Here is a 13,160-nt window from a genome sequence, read left to right on the forward strand (position 1 = left end):
TAGGTGTTAGCTTGGCAGGTTCCTTCTGGAGGCTCCAGGGGATAATCTGTTTCCTTCCTTTTCCAGCTTTTAGAAACCTGCCACATTCTGTGGTTCATGGCCCTTGACCTTTTCGGAGCCATCGGTGTAGGATCTGCAAATCTCTCTTTGACTTTGACTCTCCAGCCTCCCTCTTTCACCTATAAGGACCTCAAGGGTTGTATGGGGCCACCCAGATAATCCAGGATAATTTCCCCACCTCAAGTTTCTTAATCTAATACCCTTAGCAAAGTCCCTTTGCTATATAAAGTAGCATAGTGCTAGGTTCTGAGGATTAGGATGTGGACATCTTTGAGGGACCATATTCTGCTTACAGCAGGTGGCAAGGCGCTGCTATCTCAGATTTTGGCCACCTAACCAGCAGAAGGGAGGTTCAAAATATATCTTAATTTTAATTATTGAAGAATAAAATCACATTTCTTCCAAAGATGAGTCTGTAACCTGAATTCATATTTGGTACTAGAGCGACTATATGTATCTTATAACCCACATTCATTCATTTATTCACTTAATAAACATTTATTTACCACTTGCCATGGACTGTTCCAGAGAGAATAATGATTTTCTATTATATTTTAGCCATGTTACATTTTGCAGTAAACTCGTTAGAGTCTAGGCTACCCCCAACTAAAACACGTCGGTCTCAGAATGCATCTTCAGGCATGCGCATGAGAAGGTAGGTTACTCAGAGTCAAGGTCATGCAAAGTCTAGAAGATTCCTTCTTATTTGGGTTAGATCATTTGTAATTTTTTGAAACTGTGGTAAGATACACGCAACACATTTACCATCTTAACCCTCTTTATGTGTACAGTTCAGTAGTGTTGGGTACACTCATGTGGTTGTGAAACAGATTTCCAGAACTTTCTCATCTTGTGAAACAAATTCTGTACCTATTAAAGAAAAACTCTCCATTTCCTCCTCCCCCCCAACCCCCGCCCCTGGCAACCACATTTCTATATTCTGATTCAGTGAATTGTACTCCCCTCGATACCTCATACAGGTGGAATCATACAGCATTTGTCTTTATGTGACTGGCTTATTTCACTTAACATAATGTCCTTCAGGGTCATCCATGTTGTAGCAGGTGTCAAAATGTCCTTCCCTTTTAAGGCAAAATAATATCCCATTGTACATAGAGACCACATTTCATTCATCTGTTTCTCTGCCGATGGACATGTGAGTTGCTTATCTGTTAATTCCGCAGCTAACGTTGTAGTTCAACTCTTATTTCCCCACCTCCTACTGACCCCTCCCTACCAACTGCATCCTAAGTCTGAAATTCAACTACTTAGAGAACAGATTAAATAGAATACATACAGTTGCAAAATAAAGTAAGAAAAAAAGCACTTGAGGATTCACTAGTACATTTCCCCCCGTATTTTGGTGTTCCATGCATTAAAAACAAACCTACAAAAAAAGTCAAAAATATAAGTAATGAAGGGCATTACTCTAAGATGGAAAGCTGGATTTGACATCAGAACACCCAAAATTATATTTATTACTCTAAAAATTTTTATTTGCCTCATGCTGAAGACCAGAAGATAATTTTATAGCTCTGTTGTGATTACACATAGCTTTTTGGTCTATTATCTAAAATAGAAGGCCTATAATTTACATGTCCTATCTTCAAAAAAAGATGTTTTTCAGCTTTACATTAAGACAGAAGAAGAATGTTCCAAAAGCCCTTTTAGGTCAGAAGTTAGAGTTGTTTTATCAACTCAACAATTAATAAAGCTTGGATTTTTAGTCTAATTTTTTTAAACAGTGACTAAACAGTAGAGCTACTGTTGATACCCGTCCTACAGCAACATTGGCAAATGCTCACGGGGTTGTGTGAACAAACATATTCACCGGCTTATTGTTTGTATAAACACAACAGAACTGTATTAAACATCCCCAAACTAGGAGAATGGTCATATATGGATCCCAGTTCATCTTTACAACAGAATACGTATGTCTGTTTAAAGTAACGTAGCAGGGGATCCCTGGGTGGCACAGCGGTTTAGCACCTGCCTTTGGCCCAGGGTGCGATCCTGGAGTCCCAGGATCGAGTCCCACGTCGGGCTCCCTGCATGGAGCCTGCTTCTCCCTCTGCCTGTGTCTCTGCCTCTCTCTAGGTCTATCATGAATAAATAAACAAAAATAAAAAAAATAAAAATAAAGTAACATAGCAGATTCCAACATCCTTAACTAGAAAGGAGTAGAGACATACTGTGATCGTGGGTAAAAGCAAGCCACGGATTAGTGCAGATAGTACGCGGTTATTCAATGCCCCTCTGCTGAGGGCACATACATCCAAGGCTCCAAAGCATTAGTGAGTTCACTAGGTATTTTTCTGCTATGATGAAATAAGCAGAATAACCTTCAAGAGTAAGTCTCCAAGACAAAATTCTTTACTTCCGTAAGCCCCTGGTGAAATCGTGGACTTGATCCCAGCCGCTCCGGCACACTTATGTCCCATTGCCCATCTCCACGGGATGCCTTGGTGGGTCTCATACAGACCCACTGTATTTGGGCAGAGGATAAAATACTTATCCGTCCTGCAGTCCGCGCTCCGAAGATCCTGACTGAACTATTACTAACCTGAATGAGCTCGTCTGTATCAGCCCAACAAGTCTTGGCCAAGGACCGTCACTGTCCGTCCATAAAGGGGTCTCCTTTCAGCGTGTCTGGAAGCATTCTCGTCTTACGGCATAAACGCCAGATCACAACCACTCTCGGTCCAGGGTGCGGGGAGAGCAGGGTTTGTATCCGGAGTTTCGAGTCCTGTGACCTGGCTTGAAAGCCCAAATCCATCATTTGCTCTTAGTTCTGTAATCTAGCACGAATTACGTACTTTTTCTGTTTAGAATTCCTTCAATTGTAAATTGAGGATAATATGTACTCTTAAAAGATCATCGGAGGCATTATCAATGAAATGATATAAAGCACTTGGCCCAGTGCAGGGCCTACAGGGTCCCCCCGCCAAGTAGAGGTATGGCCGTCTAGTAAGTCAGTGGCTCCGCATTGCGAGTCTGGGTCACTCTCAGTAATGCGTAGGTTGGTCGCATCTCATTATACCCCTCGTCTCCCTGAAGATGGGACCCTGTCTCCTACTGATTTATTTTTCCCGTCATAGCTAAGGTTCCCAGCCTTTTTGAGGAATCTTTCTCATCTTCTTGGAAAGACCGTGGCCTGGACCATGCACCTGCCTCCTGGGTGGGACACCGTGGCCAGCAGGACAACATAGAGGGTAAGGCTATGCTCCCCGGGCCCCCCGGACGCGTTTCTCTCCAATGCTCATCGTGCAGCCTGGGCACGTTGTTCACTCCAACAAGCCTCAGCTGCCTGCTGCGTAAGTGACTAATGGAAGTCCTACCCCGTAGGGTCATGCGAGGCCTTGACGACTTGGCGGAGTCCTGTGGGCGGCGGGCGCTCGCGCGGGGTAACCGGCACCATGGTCCTCCCCACGCTGCTCCCCCTCACCTGAGGCTGCAGAGCTCACCTGCAGCCCTCACCCCTTCCCGGGGACAGCCGCCCCATGCACCGGAGCTGCAGCGGGCGTGCAAGAGCGCACAGATGGAGGAGTGAGCTCCTGGGGTGCTGCTCCGTGGGCGGCCAAGGACACACGCACACAGACCGAGGGGAGCCGCAGGGCGAGGTGGCCGATGTCAGCGAGGAGGGTCGAGCAAGGGTGAGTTGAGCGGGCATCGGCGCGCTGGCTGGAGAGGCCGACCCCGATCACGCTTCTTCCTGCAGGACTCCAGGGCACCTTCTGGGGCCGGGGAGGCACTTGACCTTCACGTCTCCCGGGTCCAGCTGATGCAAGGGCCTCGAGGCCAAGTGGGAAGAGAACGAGAGGACATCAGGACACGGGAGATGTTCTGCACCAGGCAGGGCTCTGTGGTTACCCTCTGGCTCCCGGGCAGGCGGGGGCTGCTTCACCCAGGCCCAGGGCAAGCCTTCATGCGTGCATTCATTCATTCATTCATTCTTCCAACTGTGTGTGAACCTTCTCGCGGTGTCAATCCCTCGCTAGCGTGGGTGGTTGGGCTCCTTGCATAAACATGCATATGCCTCGCATGTTCCGCGTTCGCAGACACTCAAAACCTTCTATCAACTGTTTACTTCTTGGAAGGTTTGTGTATCTTCTATGTTCCCATATTATGATGCTATGTTCAGACTTTCATGTATGGAGAAGAGAGCCCGCGATCTGAGTCAGAAAACTTAGACTTCCGTCACGCTTCTGCCGAGGATGTCACTCTGACTCTCTAGGCCACACGTCTCTCATATGTGAATGCAGGATGATAACCCTGGCCCTCATGAATTCACTTCAGGATCAAAAGGGAGCACATTCTAAAAAAAGAGAGAGGGAATTATGAATATTTAAGCTGATGCTATCATTGCTATTACTAAAGAGAAATTTCATATTCACAACTGTTTCTCTTCTTGAAGAATAGAGAGATGAGTGAAAAATCAGTGGAAAGACTTGTTGACTTGCCAGTTGCTGGTCAGTACACATGTTTAAGATACACCAAAGATATCTTGCCTAAATTGGAGTGCTCTAAAATGTTCAAGGGGATACACGGAGAATATCAAAGTGCAGTGGAGGTTTGGACAGTCGACATCGACATCGCACAGAGGCCACATCACTGCTGGCACTTTAATGTTAAATGGGAGCATTGATTCAAGAGGCTCTAAATGTGTGTTTTAATAGAGCAGGAGACAGCTGGCCTCTGTTAACCAGACAGGAGGACGTGAGTGGATGGTAGCTTTGATCTCTGAAGAAATTTATACAAAGGGATAAGGAAGAAGGGGAAGAGGCAACAGTATTGAGGAAAGAAACATCAATTAATAAGGAGCCAGGGCAAGAAAAAGACTCAGTCCAGTCCCCTGTCTGTGTCCAGAGAAATGGATCTAAATGTCATCAGAAAAGCACTTATACTGAGCTTTGTTCATATTTGGATCTTGCCCACATGGAACCTTTCTATAAATTTCTAACTCTATTTACCTTGAGATCTTCATGTTTGAGCAAGGGAGGGTTCAGATTACTTTACTCATTTGTAATATTATAATTAGATTTAACCATGGGATGAAGTTTGCATTGGGGGAAATTCTGAGAGTTAGGATCAGATCATTCTGGGTTTTAACTCCTCTGCAGCATTGACACCAAGGCCAAAACCGCCCCAGGCTGCTCCCAAAGGCCAGGCCTGGAGGTCGGGTGCCAGAGCCCAAGGCAGGACTCCTCTAATGGGAAAGTTTTGCTCTGGAGCCCCCCATAAGCCTGGCTGAGGTTTTCTCCACGCTGTGCTTCAGTCTGGATCTCGTCGTTCTCAAGCCCCCTGCCTTCCCCCCTCCTCGCACGGCGTCAGACCAGATCCACCCTGACATCTGCATCTGAGAACCCGAAGTGCCTCACATCCTCAAAGGTTTGTTGTGAAGGTTAAATGAGAAAATCCATGTAAGGTGCTTGGCAGGGCGCTGGACTCCTAGCGAAAGCTCACTGAAAACTGGTTGGTGAAATTTCGAGGAAAAAGAACAAAGTCGCAGGAACCACTCTACTTGATTTCAAGACTTACACAGAGTTACACTTATCAAGACAGTGGAGGTATTGGTGAGGGATATAGATGCCGAGATCAATACAGAACAGAATGGGGAGGGCAGAAATAGAGCCACACAAATACAAAAGCCAACTGATTTTTGACAAAGGTGCAAAACACCTCAATGGAGAAAGAACGGTCTTTTCAACAAATGGTGAGGGGACAATTGGACACCCACGGGCAAAAAAAATGAACCTCGGCCTAACGTCACGCCTTACACAAAACTGAACTCGAAATAGATCATAGATCTTTACGTAAAACCTACAACTATGAAGCTTTTACATGAAAACGTGGAGTTAGCTCTTAGACGTGGCACAAAAGCACGATTCGCAAAAGAATAAAATCGTAAGTTAGATTTCATCAAAATCAGAAATATTTTGTGAAATAAACACACTGTTAGGAGAATGAAAAGACAAGCGACAGACTGGGGGGAAAGTCTTAACAAATATTCCATAAATGAGTTCTACCCAGAATATATAAAAACCTGCAAAATTTACTAGTAAAAAAAAAAAAAAACAATTAAATCACAGACAAAAGGCAAACACACACCTCGCCCAAGAGGATATATTGATAGCAAACAAGCACGGGAAACGACGTTCGACATCAGTGATCATCAGGGAAATTCAAATTGAGGTCACAATGAGACACCGTTACACATGGTTAAAATAAAAAATATTGACAATTCTGAGTGCTGATAAGAATGCAAAGCAACCGGAACTCTCATACACACCGATGGGGAGCAGGAGTAGCACAGTCACTCTGGAGCTTTCCTATAAATGTAGACTTGCCTCCCACTCCCGGGTGTTTACCCTGGATGAACGAACACTTGTATCTGTACGAAAATCTGTGCGCAGACATCGCTGGCTGCCCTAGCGTTAATTACCTAAACTTGGAGACGACCAATATGTTCTCCGGCAGAGATGCACAAACCGCGGTACATGTGTCCACCAGGCACTACTCAGCAGCATGAGGGAGCAAACTAGTAATGCGTAGAACAACTTGGGTGAATCTTGGTGGCATCGTGCTACGGGAAAGAAGTCGGTCTCGAGATCATGGACTCCATGGTTCCATGTATGGGACAGTCTCTCTGATAAAAAAAAAACAAAAACAAAAACAAAACAAAAACCTGTAGGTAGTGATACAGAATTGGTCAGGGACGGGGTCGGGGGCAGGACGTGTCTACACATCAGGAGCAGGAGAGGTTTTTCCAGGGTCTGTAGAATTGTTCGTATCCTTTTTATTTTTTTTTTAAGATTTTATTTATTTATTCATGAGAAACAGAGAGAGAGGCAGAGACCCAGGCAGAGGGAGAAGCAGGCTCCATGCAGGGAGCCTGATGCAGGACTCGATCCCGGGACTCCAGGGTCACGGCCTGAGCCAAAGGCAGACGCTCAACCACTGAGCCCCTGGGTGCTTCCCACTCCTCCTTTTAAAAGATTTTTGTTCATTTTATTTTCAATCTCTTCACTCATTGTTGTTTCATTGGCTGGTTTCTGAAATACTATCCCTCCAAATGAAAAACTGGGCTAAGGTTAGCTCAGTCATTTACTGTCCTGCTTCCCAGTGGCGGTGGCAGCGGCGAAGCTAGATTCATTTCTCACCTGACAATCCCACAATCACTGATACCAGATGACAATTCTTACCATTTATATGGTGACACCATTTAAAAAATGACTTTTGACACGTTATTGATCCCCATAACCCTCAGTGAAAATCATATATTATTCTAATTTTTCAGTTACAGAATCTGAGAAGCAAAGTAGCAAGTAGCCAGCCTAACAGAGCTCATAGAGATTAAAATCAGGGCTCAAACCAACTGATTGTGAAATGTATATCACAGTTCCTTCTTTTATACCAATGGGATTATAAGCAAACTTAAAAATTAGGACTCTGGGGTGCCCAGGGGGCTCAGCAATTGAGCATCTGCCCGTGGCTCAGGACGTGACCCCCGGGTCCCGGGATCGAGTCCCGCGTCGGGCTCCCTGCATGGAGCCTGCTTCTCCCTCTGCCTCTCTCGGTGTCTCTCATGAATAAATAAATAAAATCTTTAAAAAAATTAAGACTCTATTTTCAAGCAACATATTAATAAAACTCCAGTCGATAAGCAGATATGAACAGAGCTGCCCTGGGGGAAGGGCAGGGTTAGCCTCTAGGATCCCGCTCGGAGGGGCAGACTGTGAAAACCTCCACCTTGCTCACTATTAGACACCAAAGCCCCGACGAAGGACCACTGAGCACGTGGTTTCTTCTCGCCAGAAGTGAAGGCCATCCGTCAGGCCTTCATTAGGTCAGCAAACCCCATCATGGCTCAGTCACGGTTTCTCCTTCGGCACATTGGAGGAGAACCCCTTTTTCCTGTTATTTTTAGTCTAAAATTGGAAAGACGGGGGGCACCCTGCATCTCGATAGGCTGCCACCTCCACTCCTCTTTGTTAATTTGTGAGGTCCTCTCCTGGTTGTGCTCAAGAACAGAGACAAGGGTAATCTTGGCCGATGCTCATTGTAATCCTAAGGTTTCTCAGTTTTGTTTTTTTCAGAGATTCTTTGCATGTTCTTGAAAGAAAGGATGCTTAGCAAGGAGACAAAGTTGAGAAATATGAGAGCTTCGAGCTGGGCAACGATATGGTGGTCCCATGTTTGGTCCCCAGGAATTCATTAACAAGCCACATTTCATTTTTTTTAAATGTGACATTGGCGGCTTTTCTTTCTGTTTTTCATTTTTTTAGAGAGAGAGAGAGTGTGTGCACATGCGTGGGGGCAGGGGAGCAGAGGGAGGGGGAGAGAGGATCTTAAGCAGCACAGAGCCTGATGCAGGGCTCAAACTTACAACCCTGAGATCATGACCTGGCCGGAAATCAAGAGTCCGATGCTTGACCAGCTGGGCCACCCAGGTGCCCCCACGTTGGTGGCTTTCTGCCGCACGGCCAAGTGAGCAGCATCTCAACACAAGAGTGGCACAGATTAAATGTCTTAAAATGTTACAGCGCTATTATTTATAAGTTTTAGATTTAAAATTCAATCTCGTTTTAATTTCCTGGAGAAGAAGGACTCAGGGGCCTCCACAGCTCACTAGACTAGCCTAGATACAGCCGTCCCTGAAGGAGGATCCAGAGAACAGGAGATTTGCTGAGACTAAACCCCAGCTCCTTTGCTCACTCTGCCCCCCGCCACCCCCCAAGGTGCACTGAGGGCCCCGCATGTGAGCCTGCCCAGCTGCCTCCGGGCATACACGGCAGCGCCAGTCTGTGATTTCTGCGACTCTGTGTTCTGGCCATGGGGCCACCTGTTCCAGCATCAACAGGAGCCTCAGAGAGTACTTGACCACCTTCCACAGTTGGGCCAGGTCGGGCCCTTCATGGTACAACCTATATGATTTTTGTCAGAACTTACAAGTTTTATCTTTTATGTTCTTATCTTTCATATTTTCTATCTCTGCCCAGTATTGCATTCTGGGGAATTTAGTCTCAGCAAACCTCCCGTTCTCTGGATTCTCCTTCAGGGACGGCTGTATCTAGGCTAGTCTAGTCTTTTATAGCATCTACCATTGGATTCCTCCCTGGCCCCTCAACATAATGACTAGCTACTCTCCACTCTAATAAAAACAAAGCATATGGATGTGTCTACTAAACATGTATTTATTATTTCAAGACAGAAAAAAAGTCGCAGGGTGATGATCTTGCTAATCATCCAATGAAAATGTATTAGAGCAACCATATAATAGTCTCTTCTTTCTTCTCCCATTTTCGAGACTAATCAGTGCTAGTCGATGCTTGCTAGGAGGCATGAGGGTAGATATTTTCAGATATTGTAGGGTCAGGACCAATTGGTTCAGTATCATGAAGTAACTTGGAAAATACACATCAAGAAAAGGTACCCAGTAGTTTAATGTCTCTCGTGAAACATAGAGACCATAGGTAATGCCTTGGAAATCACATTAATTTGAGAATAAAATATGAATTTTATATGAAGTATGAATTATTCCTGTGGAGTATAAGCTGGAGCAAACTGAGAACAGTATTTGGTTTGAGGTGGTACAACAACTTTCTACTTTTCCTTTTTATACACTTCCTTGTACGAGACTTCTTTTTTTTAATTGAGTTAGATTTGCAGAGCATAGAATTAACCGTTTTTAAAGTGTGCAATTCAGTGGCGTTAAGTACATTCGCAATACTAGGCATCTAAGCCTATATGTAGTGTAGAGCATTGCATCACCACCCCAAAAGGAAGCCCTGTTGTCCCCCCTCCTCCTCCCGTCGCCCCGGCGACCACTAGTGTGCTCTCTGTCTCTCTATAGTCACCCTTCTGGATATTTCACATCAATGGGATCGTCCAACACGTGCCCCTTTGTGTCTGGCTTTTCACTTCATACACCTCCTTCCAAGCTGTCCCGTGTCACAGTTCGGATCAGTGCTTCAGTCTTTCTGTGGCCGAAGAGTATTCCATGGTGTGAATGGCAACCCATTCATTCATGGACCGACAGTTGGGTGGTTCCTCTCCTTTGGCCACGGGAGGCAGCGGTTCTACAAACACTCATATGCAAGTTTTTGTTTGAAAACCTCTTCTCAATTCTCTGGAGCGTGTACCTAGGAAGGTTGTCCTCCAGCCAGGCCTAGCTATTCATCTCTCTCTGAGTTGGGGTGCAGCGAGTCGGATGGGACGGAGCATGTGGAAGGAGACCCCCGAGGTCGCCGCCCCAAGCAGAAGTTCCGGGAAGCGTGCGAGCCCTGGTCGGACGGAGCAGGTATTTCCAGGTCACTGCTCCTCCCCAAGCAGGCGGGGGGCCAAGGGGTACCACTCCACCCGAGAGGCGCTGGAGCACTGAGACGGATCTGGGGGCGGCGCCGTGATAGGAGGCCCAAGAATCTCTGAATAAAGGCTAGGAAAAGAGAGGTCTGTGGGTCTTTAGGGGTCAGACAGGAGGTTTCTATCTCCCTCGTAGGGCAGCCTGAGGCCACATCCAGAGGCGGGGAAAGGCTGAGAAGAGAGTGTCGTCGCACTGGCCCCGATGCCAGCAGCCTCCTTGCCCGCTCAGGGCTCAGAGCTGGCTTAGCGGATTGACGGTTACCTGGGCAACAGATGTTGTGTGGTTCTCATCGATAGTTCTGCTCCGTGTGTGACAACTTGGTCAGGACCACTGGGCTTTGCAATGTTCTTCCGAAACAGTTGGGAGGCTCTTATCTGGGATTTGCTTCCAGTTTCATTACAGAAAGCCGATCTCAAAATTACACACATGGCCTGAACGCACCTCTACTTCTGTTTCCTGAAAGAAGAATAAAAATCATAAAAAAAGATTACAAATGGAGAAAACAACTCCCCGGATGCAATGGCTAGAAACTCATTTACATATTATTTCCTGCGTGTCATATATTTAAGCCCACAGGAGCCCCGTGGAAGGATGTTGCAAAGATACTGCAGCCAGGAAAGGAACCCAACTACCTGAGAAATAGTCGTTCCTCTTAATAGGATGTGGAGATTAATCCCAAGTGGGCATCAGGCATCAGCCAAATGCTCAAAAACCGTTGAGGCAGAAAACGTTGCCGGGTTTTAATCAAAGTTCTGGCTGGGTCGGGGTGACGTTCCAGGTGGGTTCAGCCGCACGTCGATGCTGCAGCCCACGTTGGGTGGCCTTTAACATTTTCCTTAACCACAATGTGCTTTAATTAAGGGAAGCAAAAGCAAGCAGCTGGCGTGAATCTGTTCGGCTGTTGAGTTTTCAATGCCAAGGCCCAATTTGGGGCGCTTCTTAGTGAGCCTTCAGTATCGTCCTGGAGTCTGAATTTGGGGATAAGTCAGCAGGGGGTTGCCAGAAGCTAATGGTGAGATTTCAACAGAAGAACCCCCCCACCCTAACACACACACATAAATACACCCAAAAAAACCCATCCTGACCTTGAACACAGGTCTTATCCCTCTGGTGAACCTCAACGTTTCAGCAGTAGGATTTTGAGGTTAATAACTCCCCATCCCCACCAAGCTCTCGACTGGGAATCTGAGAAAATTCAGATCATGCTTCCTGAACCTCTGGCTCTGTGAGATTCTTGTAGAAACCCCCGCGGCTGCTCCAGCGCTGTCCTTTTCATCTGTGTGATCATGCTCGCTGTGGAGTGCTGGATGGAGGAGGACTTTAAGGCCACTTCAGGTTCAGCAGCAATCAACGCCGTGGGCCCGCCTCAGACATGGGAAGGGATTTCCACCCCTGCCCTCTGCCCGACTTCAAGTCTGCGATGGATTCCCTCCCCTTGGGAAGGTGACCCCCTTGGCCTGGGGTCCCATCCTCCAGCCGCCCACCCAGGCCTGCCTGGCTCCTCAGCACTGGGGTGGACTGGAATGGTTTGGGGCTCACGCTGACATGGATCCAAACCCCAGATCCAACCATCATTAGCTCTGTGCCTTCGCTGAGAGAATCGGAAAAAACCCAAGTAGCCAACCCAGGAGAGGACCCGGCTTTAGTGGGTGCTCTGTAAGTTAGACTTCCCTAACTCGGCGTGAGCCTGCCTCTGAAAACTCTTTCTGGCTCTTTCACCTCCCGTGGCCTCCCAGAGCCCCCAGTACGTCTTTTGTCCACGTTCCGGGGACTGACATTCCCATGCCTCCCGCTAGCCTGGGCCTCCCGGGCAATGCCCTTGCCCAGCCCAGTGCACTGAGCCCGGCTCCTTCCGGTCGGCCTGACGGGGGAGACGGAAGGCTGTGCTGGGAGCTCCCGGGGCCCGGGGAGGGGAACCCGAGCTGCGTCGGCTCAGATGTCCAAAGGGCCCTAGTCCTTTCCAGGCCATCACACCTCAAGGGAGCTCTTCAGAGCCACGAGGCCAAGCGCAGGTGGCCCTGGGCCGAACCTCAGGGATAGAGGACATTCAGGGCTGCTGGGCTCCAAGCCCCCGAACCCTGAACCCCCGGGGCAGAGGCCCAGCTTCCTGCAGCTTCTCCCCAGCTGTGCAATCACCCCTTAACTCTGGACCCTCCAGGTTGCACTTTCAGGGCCTTGCTCGGTAGTGGGTGACCCCCTAAAGGACGCGAGTCGCTCTCTCTGCCAGACTTGAGGGTGGGGAGCCCCCTAACTGATGCCCCGACCCCTCTGCACTGTGTCTCCCCATCCGGCCCCCACTCGCCCCTGGTGTGAGGAGATGTCTCAGTATAAAACCCAACTCTTCTACAGGATTGGTCTTGGCTGGGGAGAGGCTGCCCTCTGGGGTGGGTGCCGCACAAACGCAGGCGAACAGGCCCCCAGCTTGGGACAGTGGGGGCCAGGGGAGACAGTGTCCCTGGCTGCCCGTGGGGACCGGCCTGGGGCCAGGGAGAAGGGGCTCCAGGCCCCGGGTGTGGAGGTGCACCTGCTGAAGGGTGGCCCAGAGGAGAGGTGCGGGGCGTGGGCCGCAGCCGTTGGGAGCCACACGCAGGTGTGATGAGGCCCTCGGGGGAGACAGGAAGAGGAGCCCTCTCTGGGCTTCGGGGGCCCGGGGGCAGCCTCCCATGGACGTATCAAGTTAAAAAACAAAACAACCCAAAAAGCGAAGGACCCGATATCTTACCTGCCGAGAAAATGC

The 13,160-nt window shown here is 48.1% G+C and overlaps 1 protein-coding gene across 1 annotated transcript in view; it reads right to left on the reverse strand.

Moving 5' to 3' along the window:
• Nucleotides 1-3,478, reverse strand: part of SDC2 (syndecan 2) — a 115,769-nt gene extending 112,291 nt beyond the window's left edge. Inside the window, exon 1 of the mRNA XM_072733694.1 lies at nucleotides 3,399-3,478. Coding sequence (XP_072589795.1) covers nucleotides 3,399-3,478 — 80 coding nt within the window. The remainder of the gene's footprint in view (nucleotides 1-3,398) is intronic.
• Nucleotides 3,479-13,160: the final 9,682 nt, after the last annotated feature.

Source organism: Vulpes vulpes, chromosome 13, assembly GCF_048418805.1.
Source record: "Vulpes vulpes isolate BD-2025 chromosome 13, VulVul3, whole genome shotgun sequence".
NCBI lineage: Eukaryota > Metazoa > Chordata > Mammalia > Carnivora > Canidae > Vulpes > Vulpes vulpes.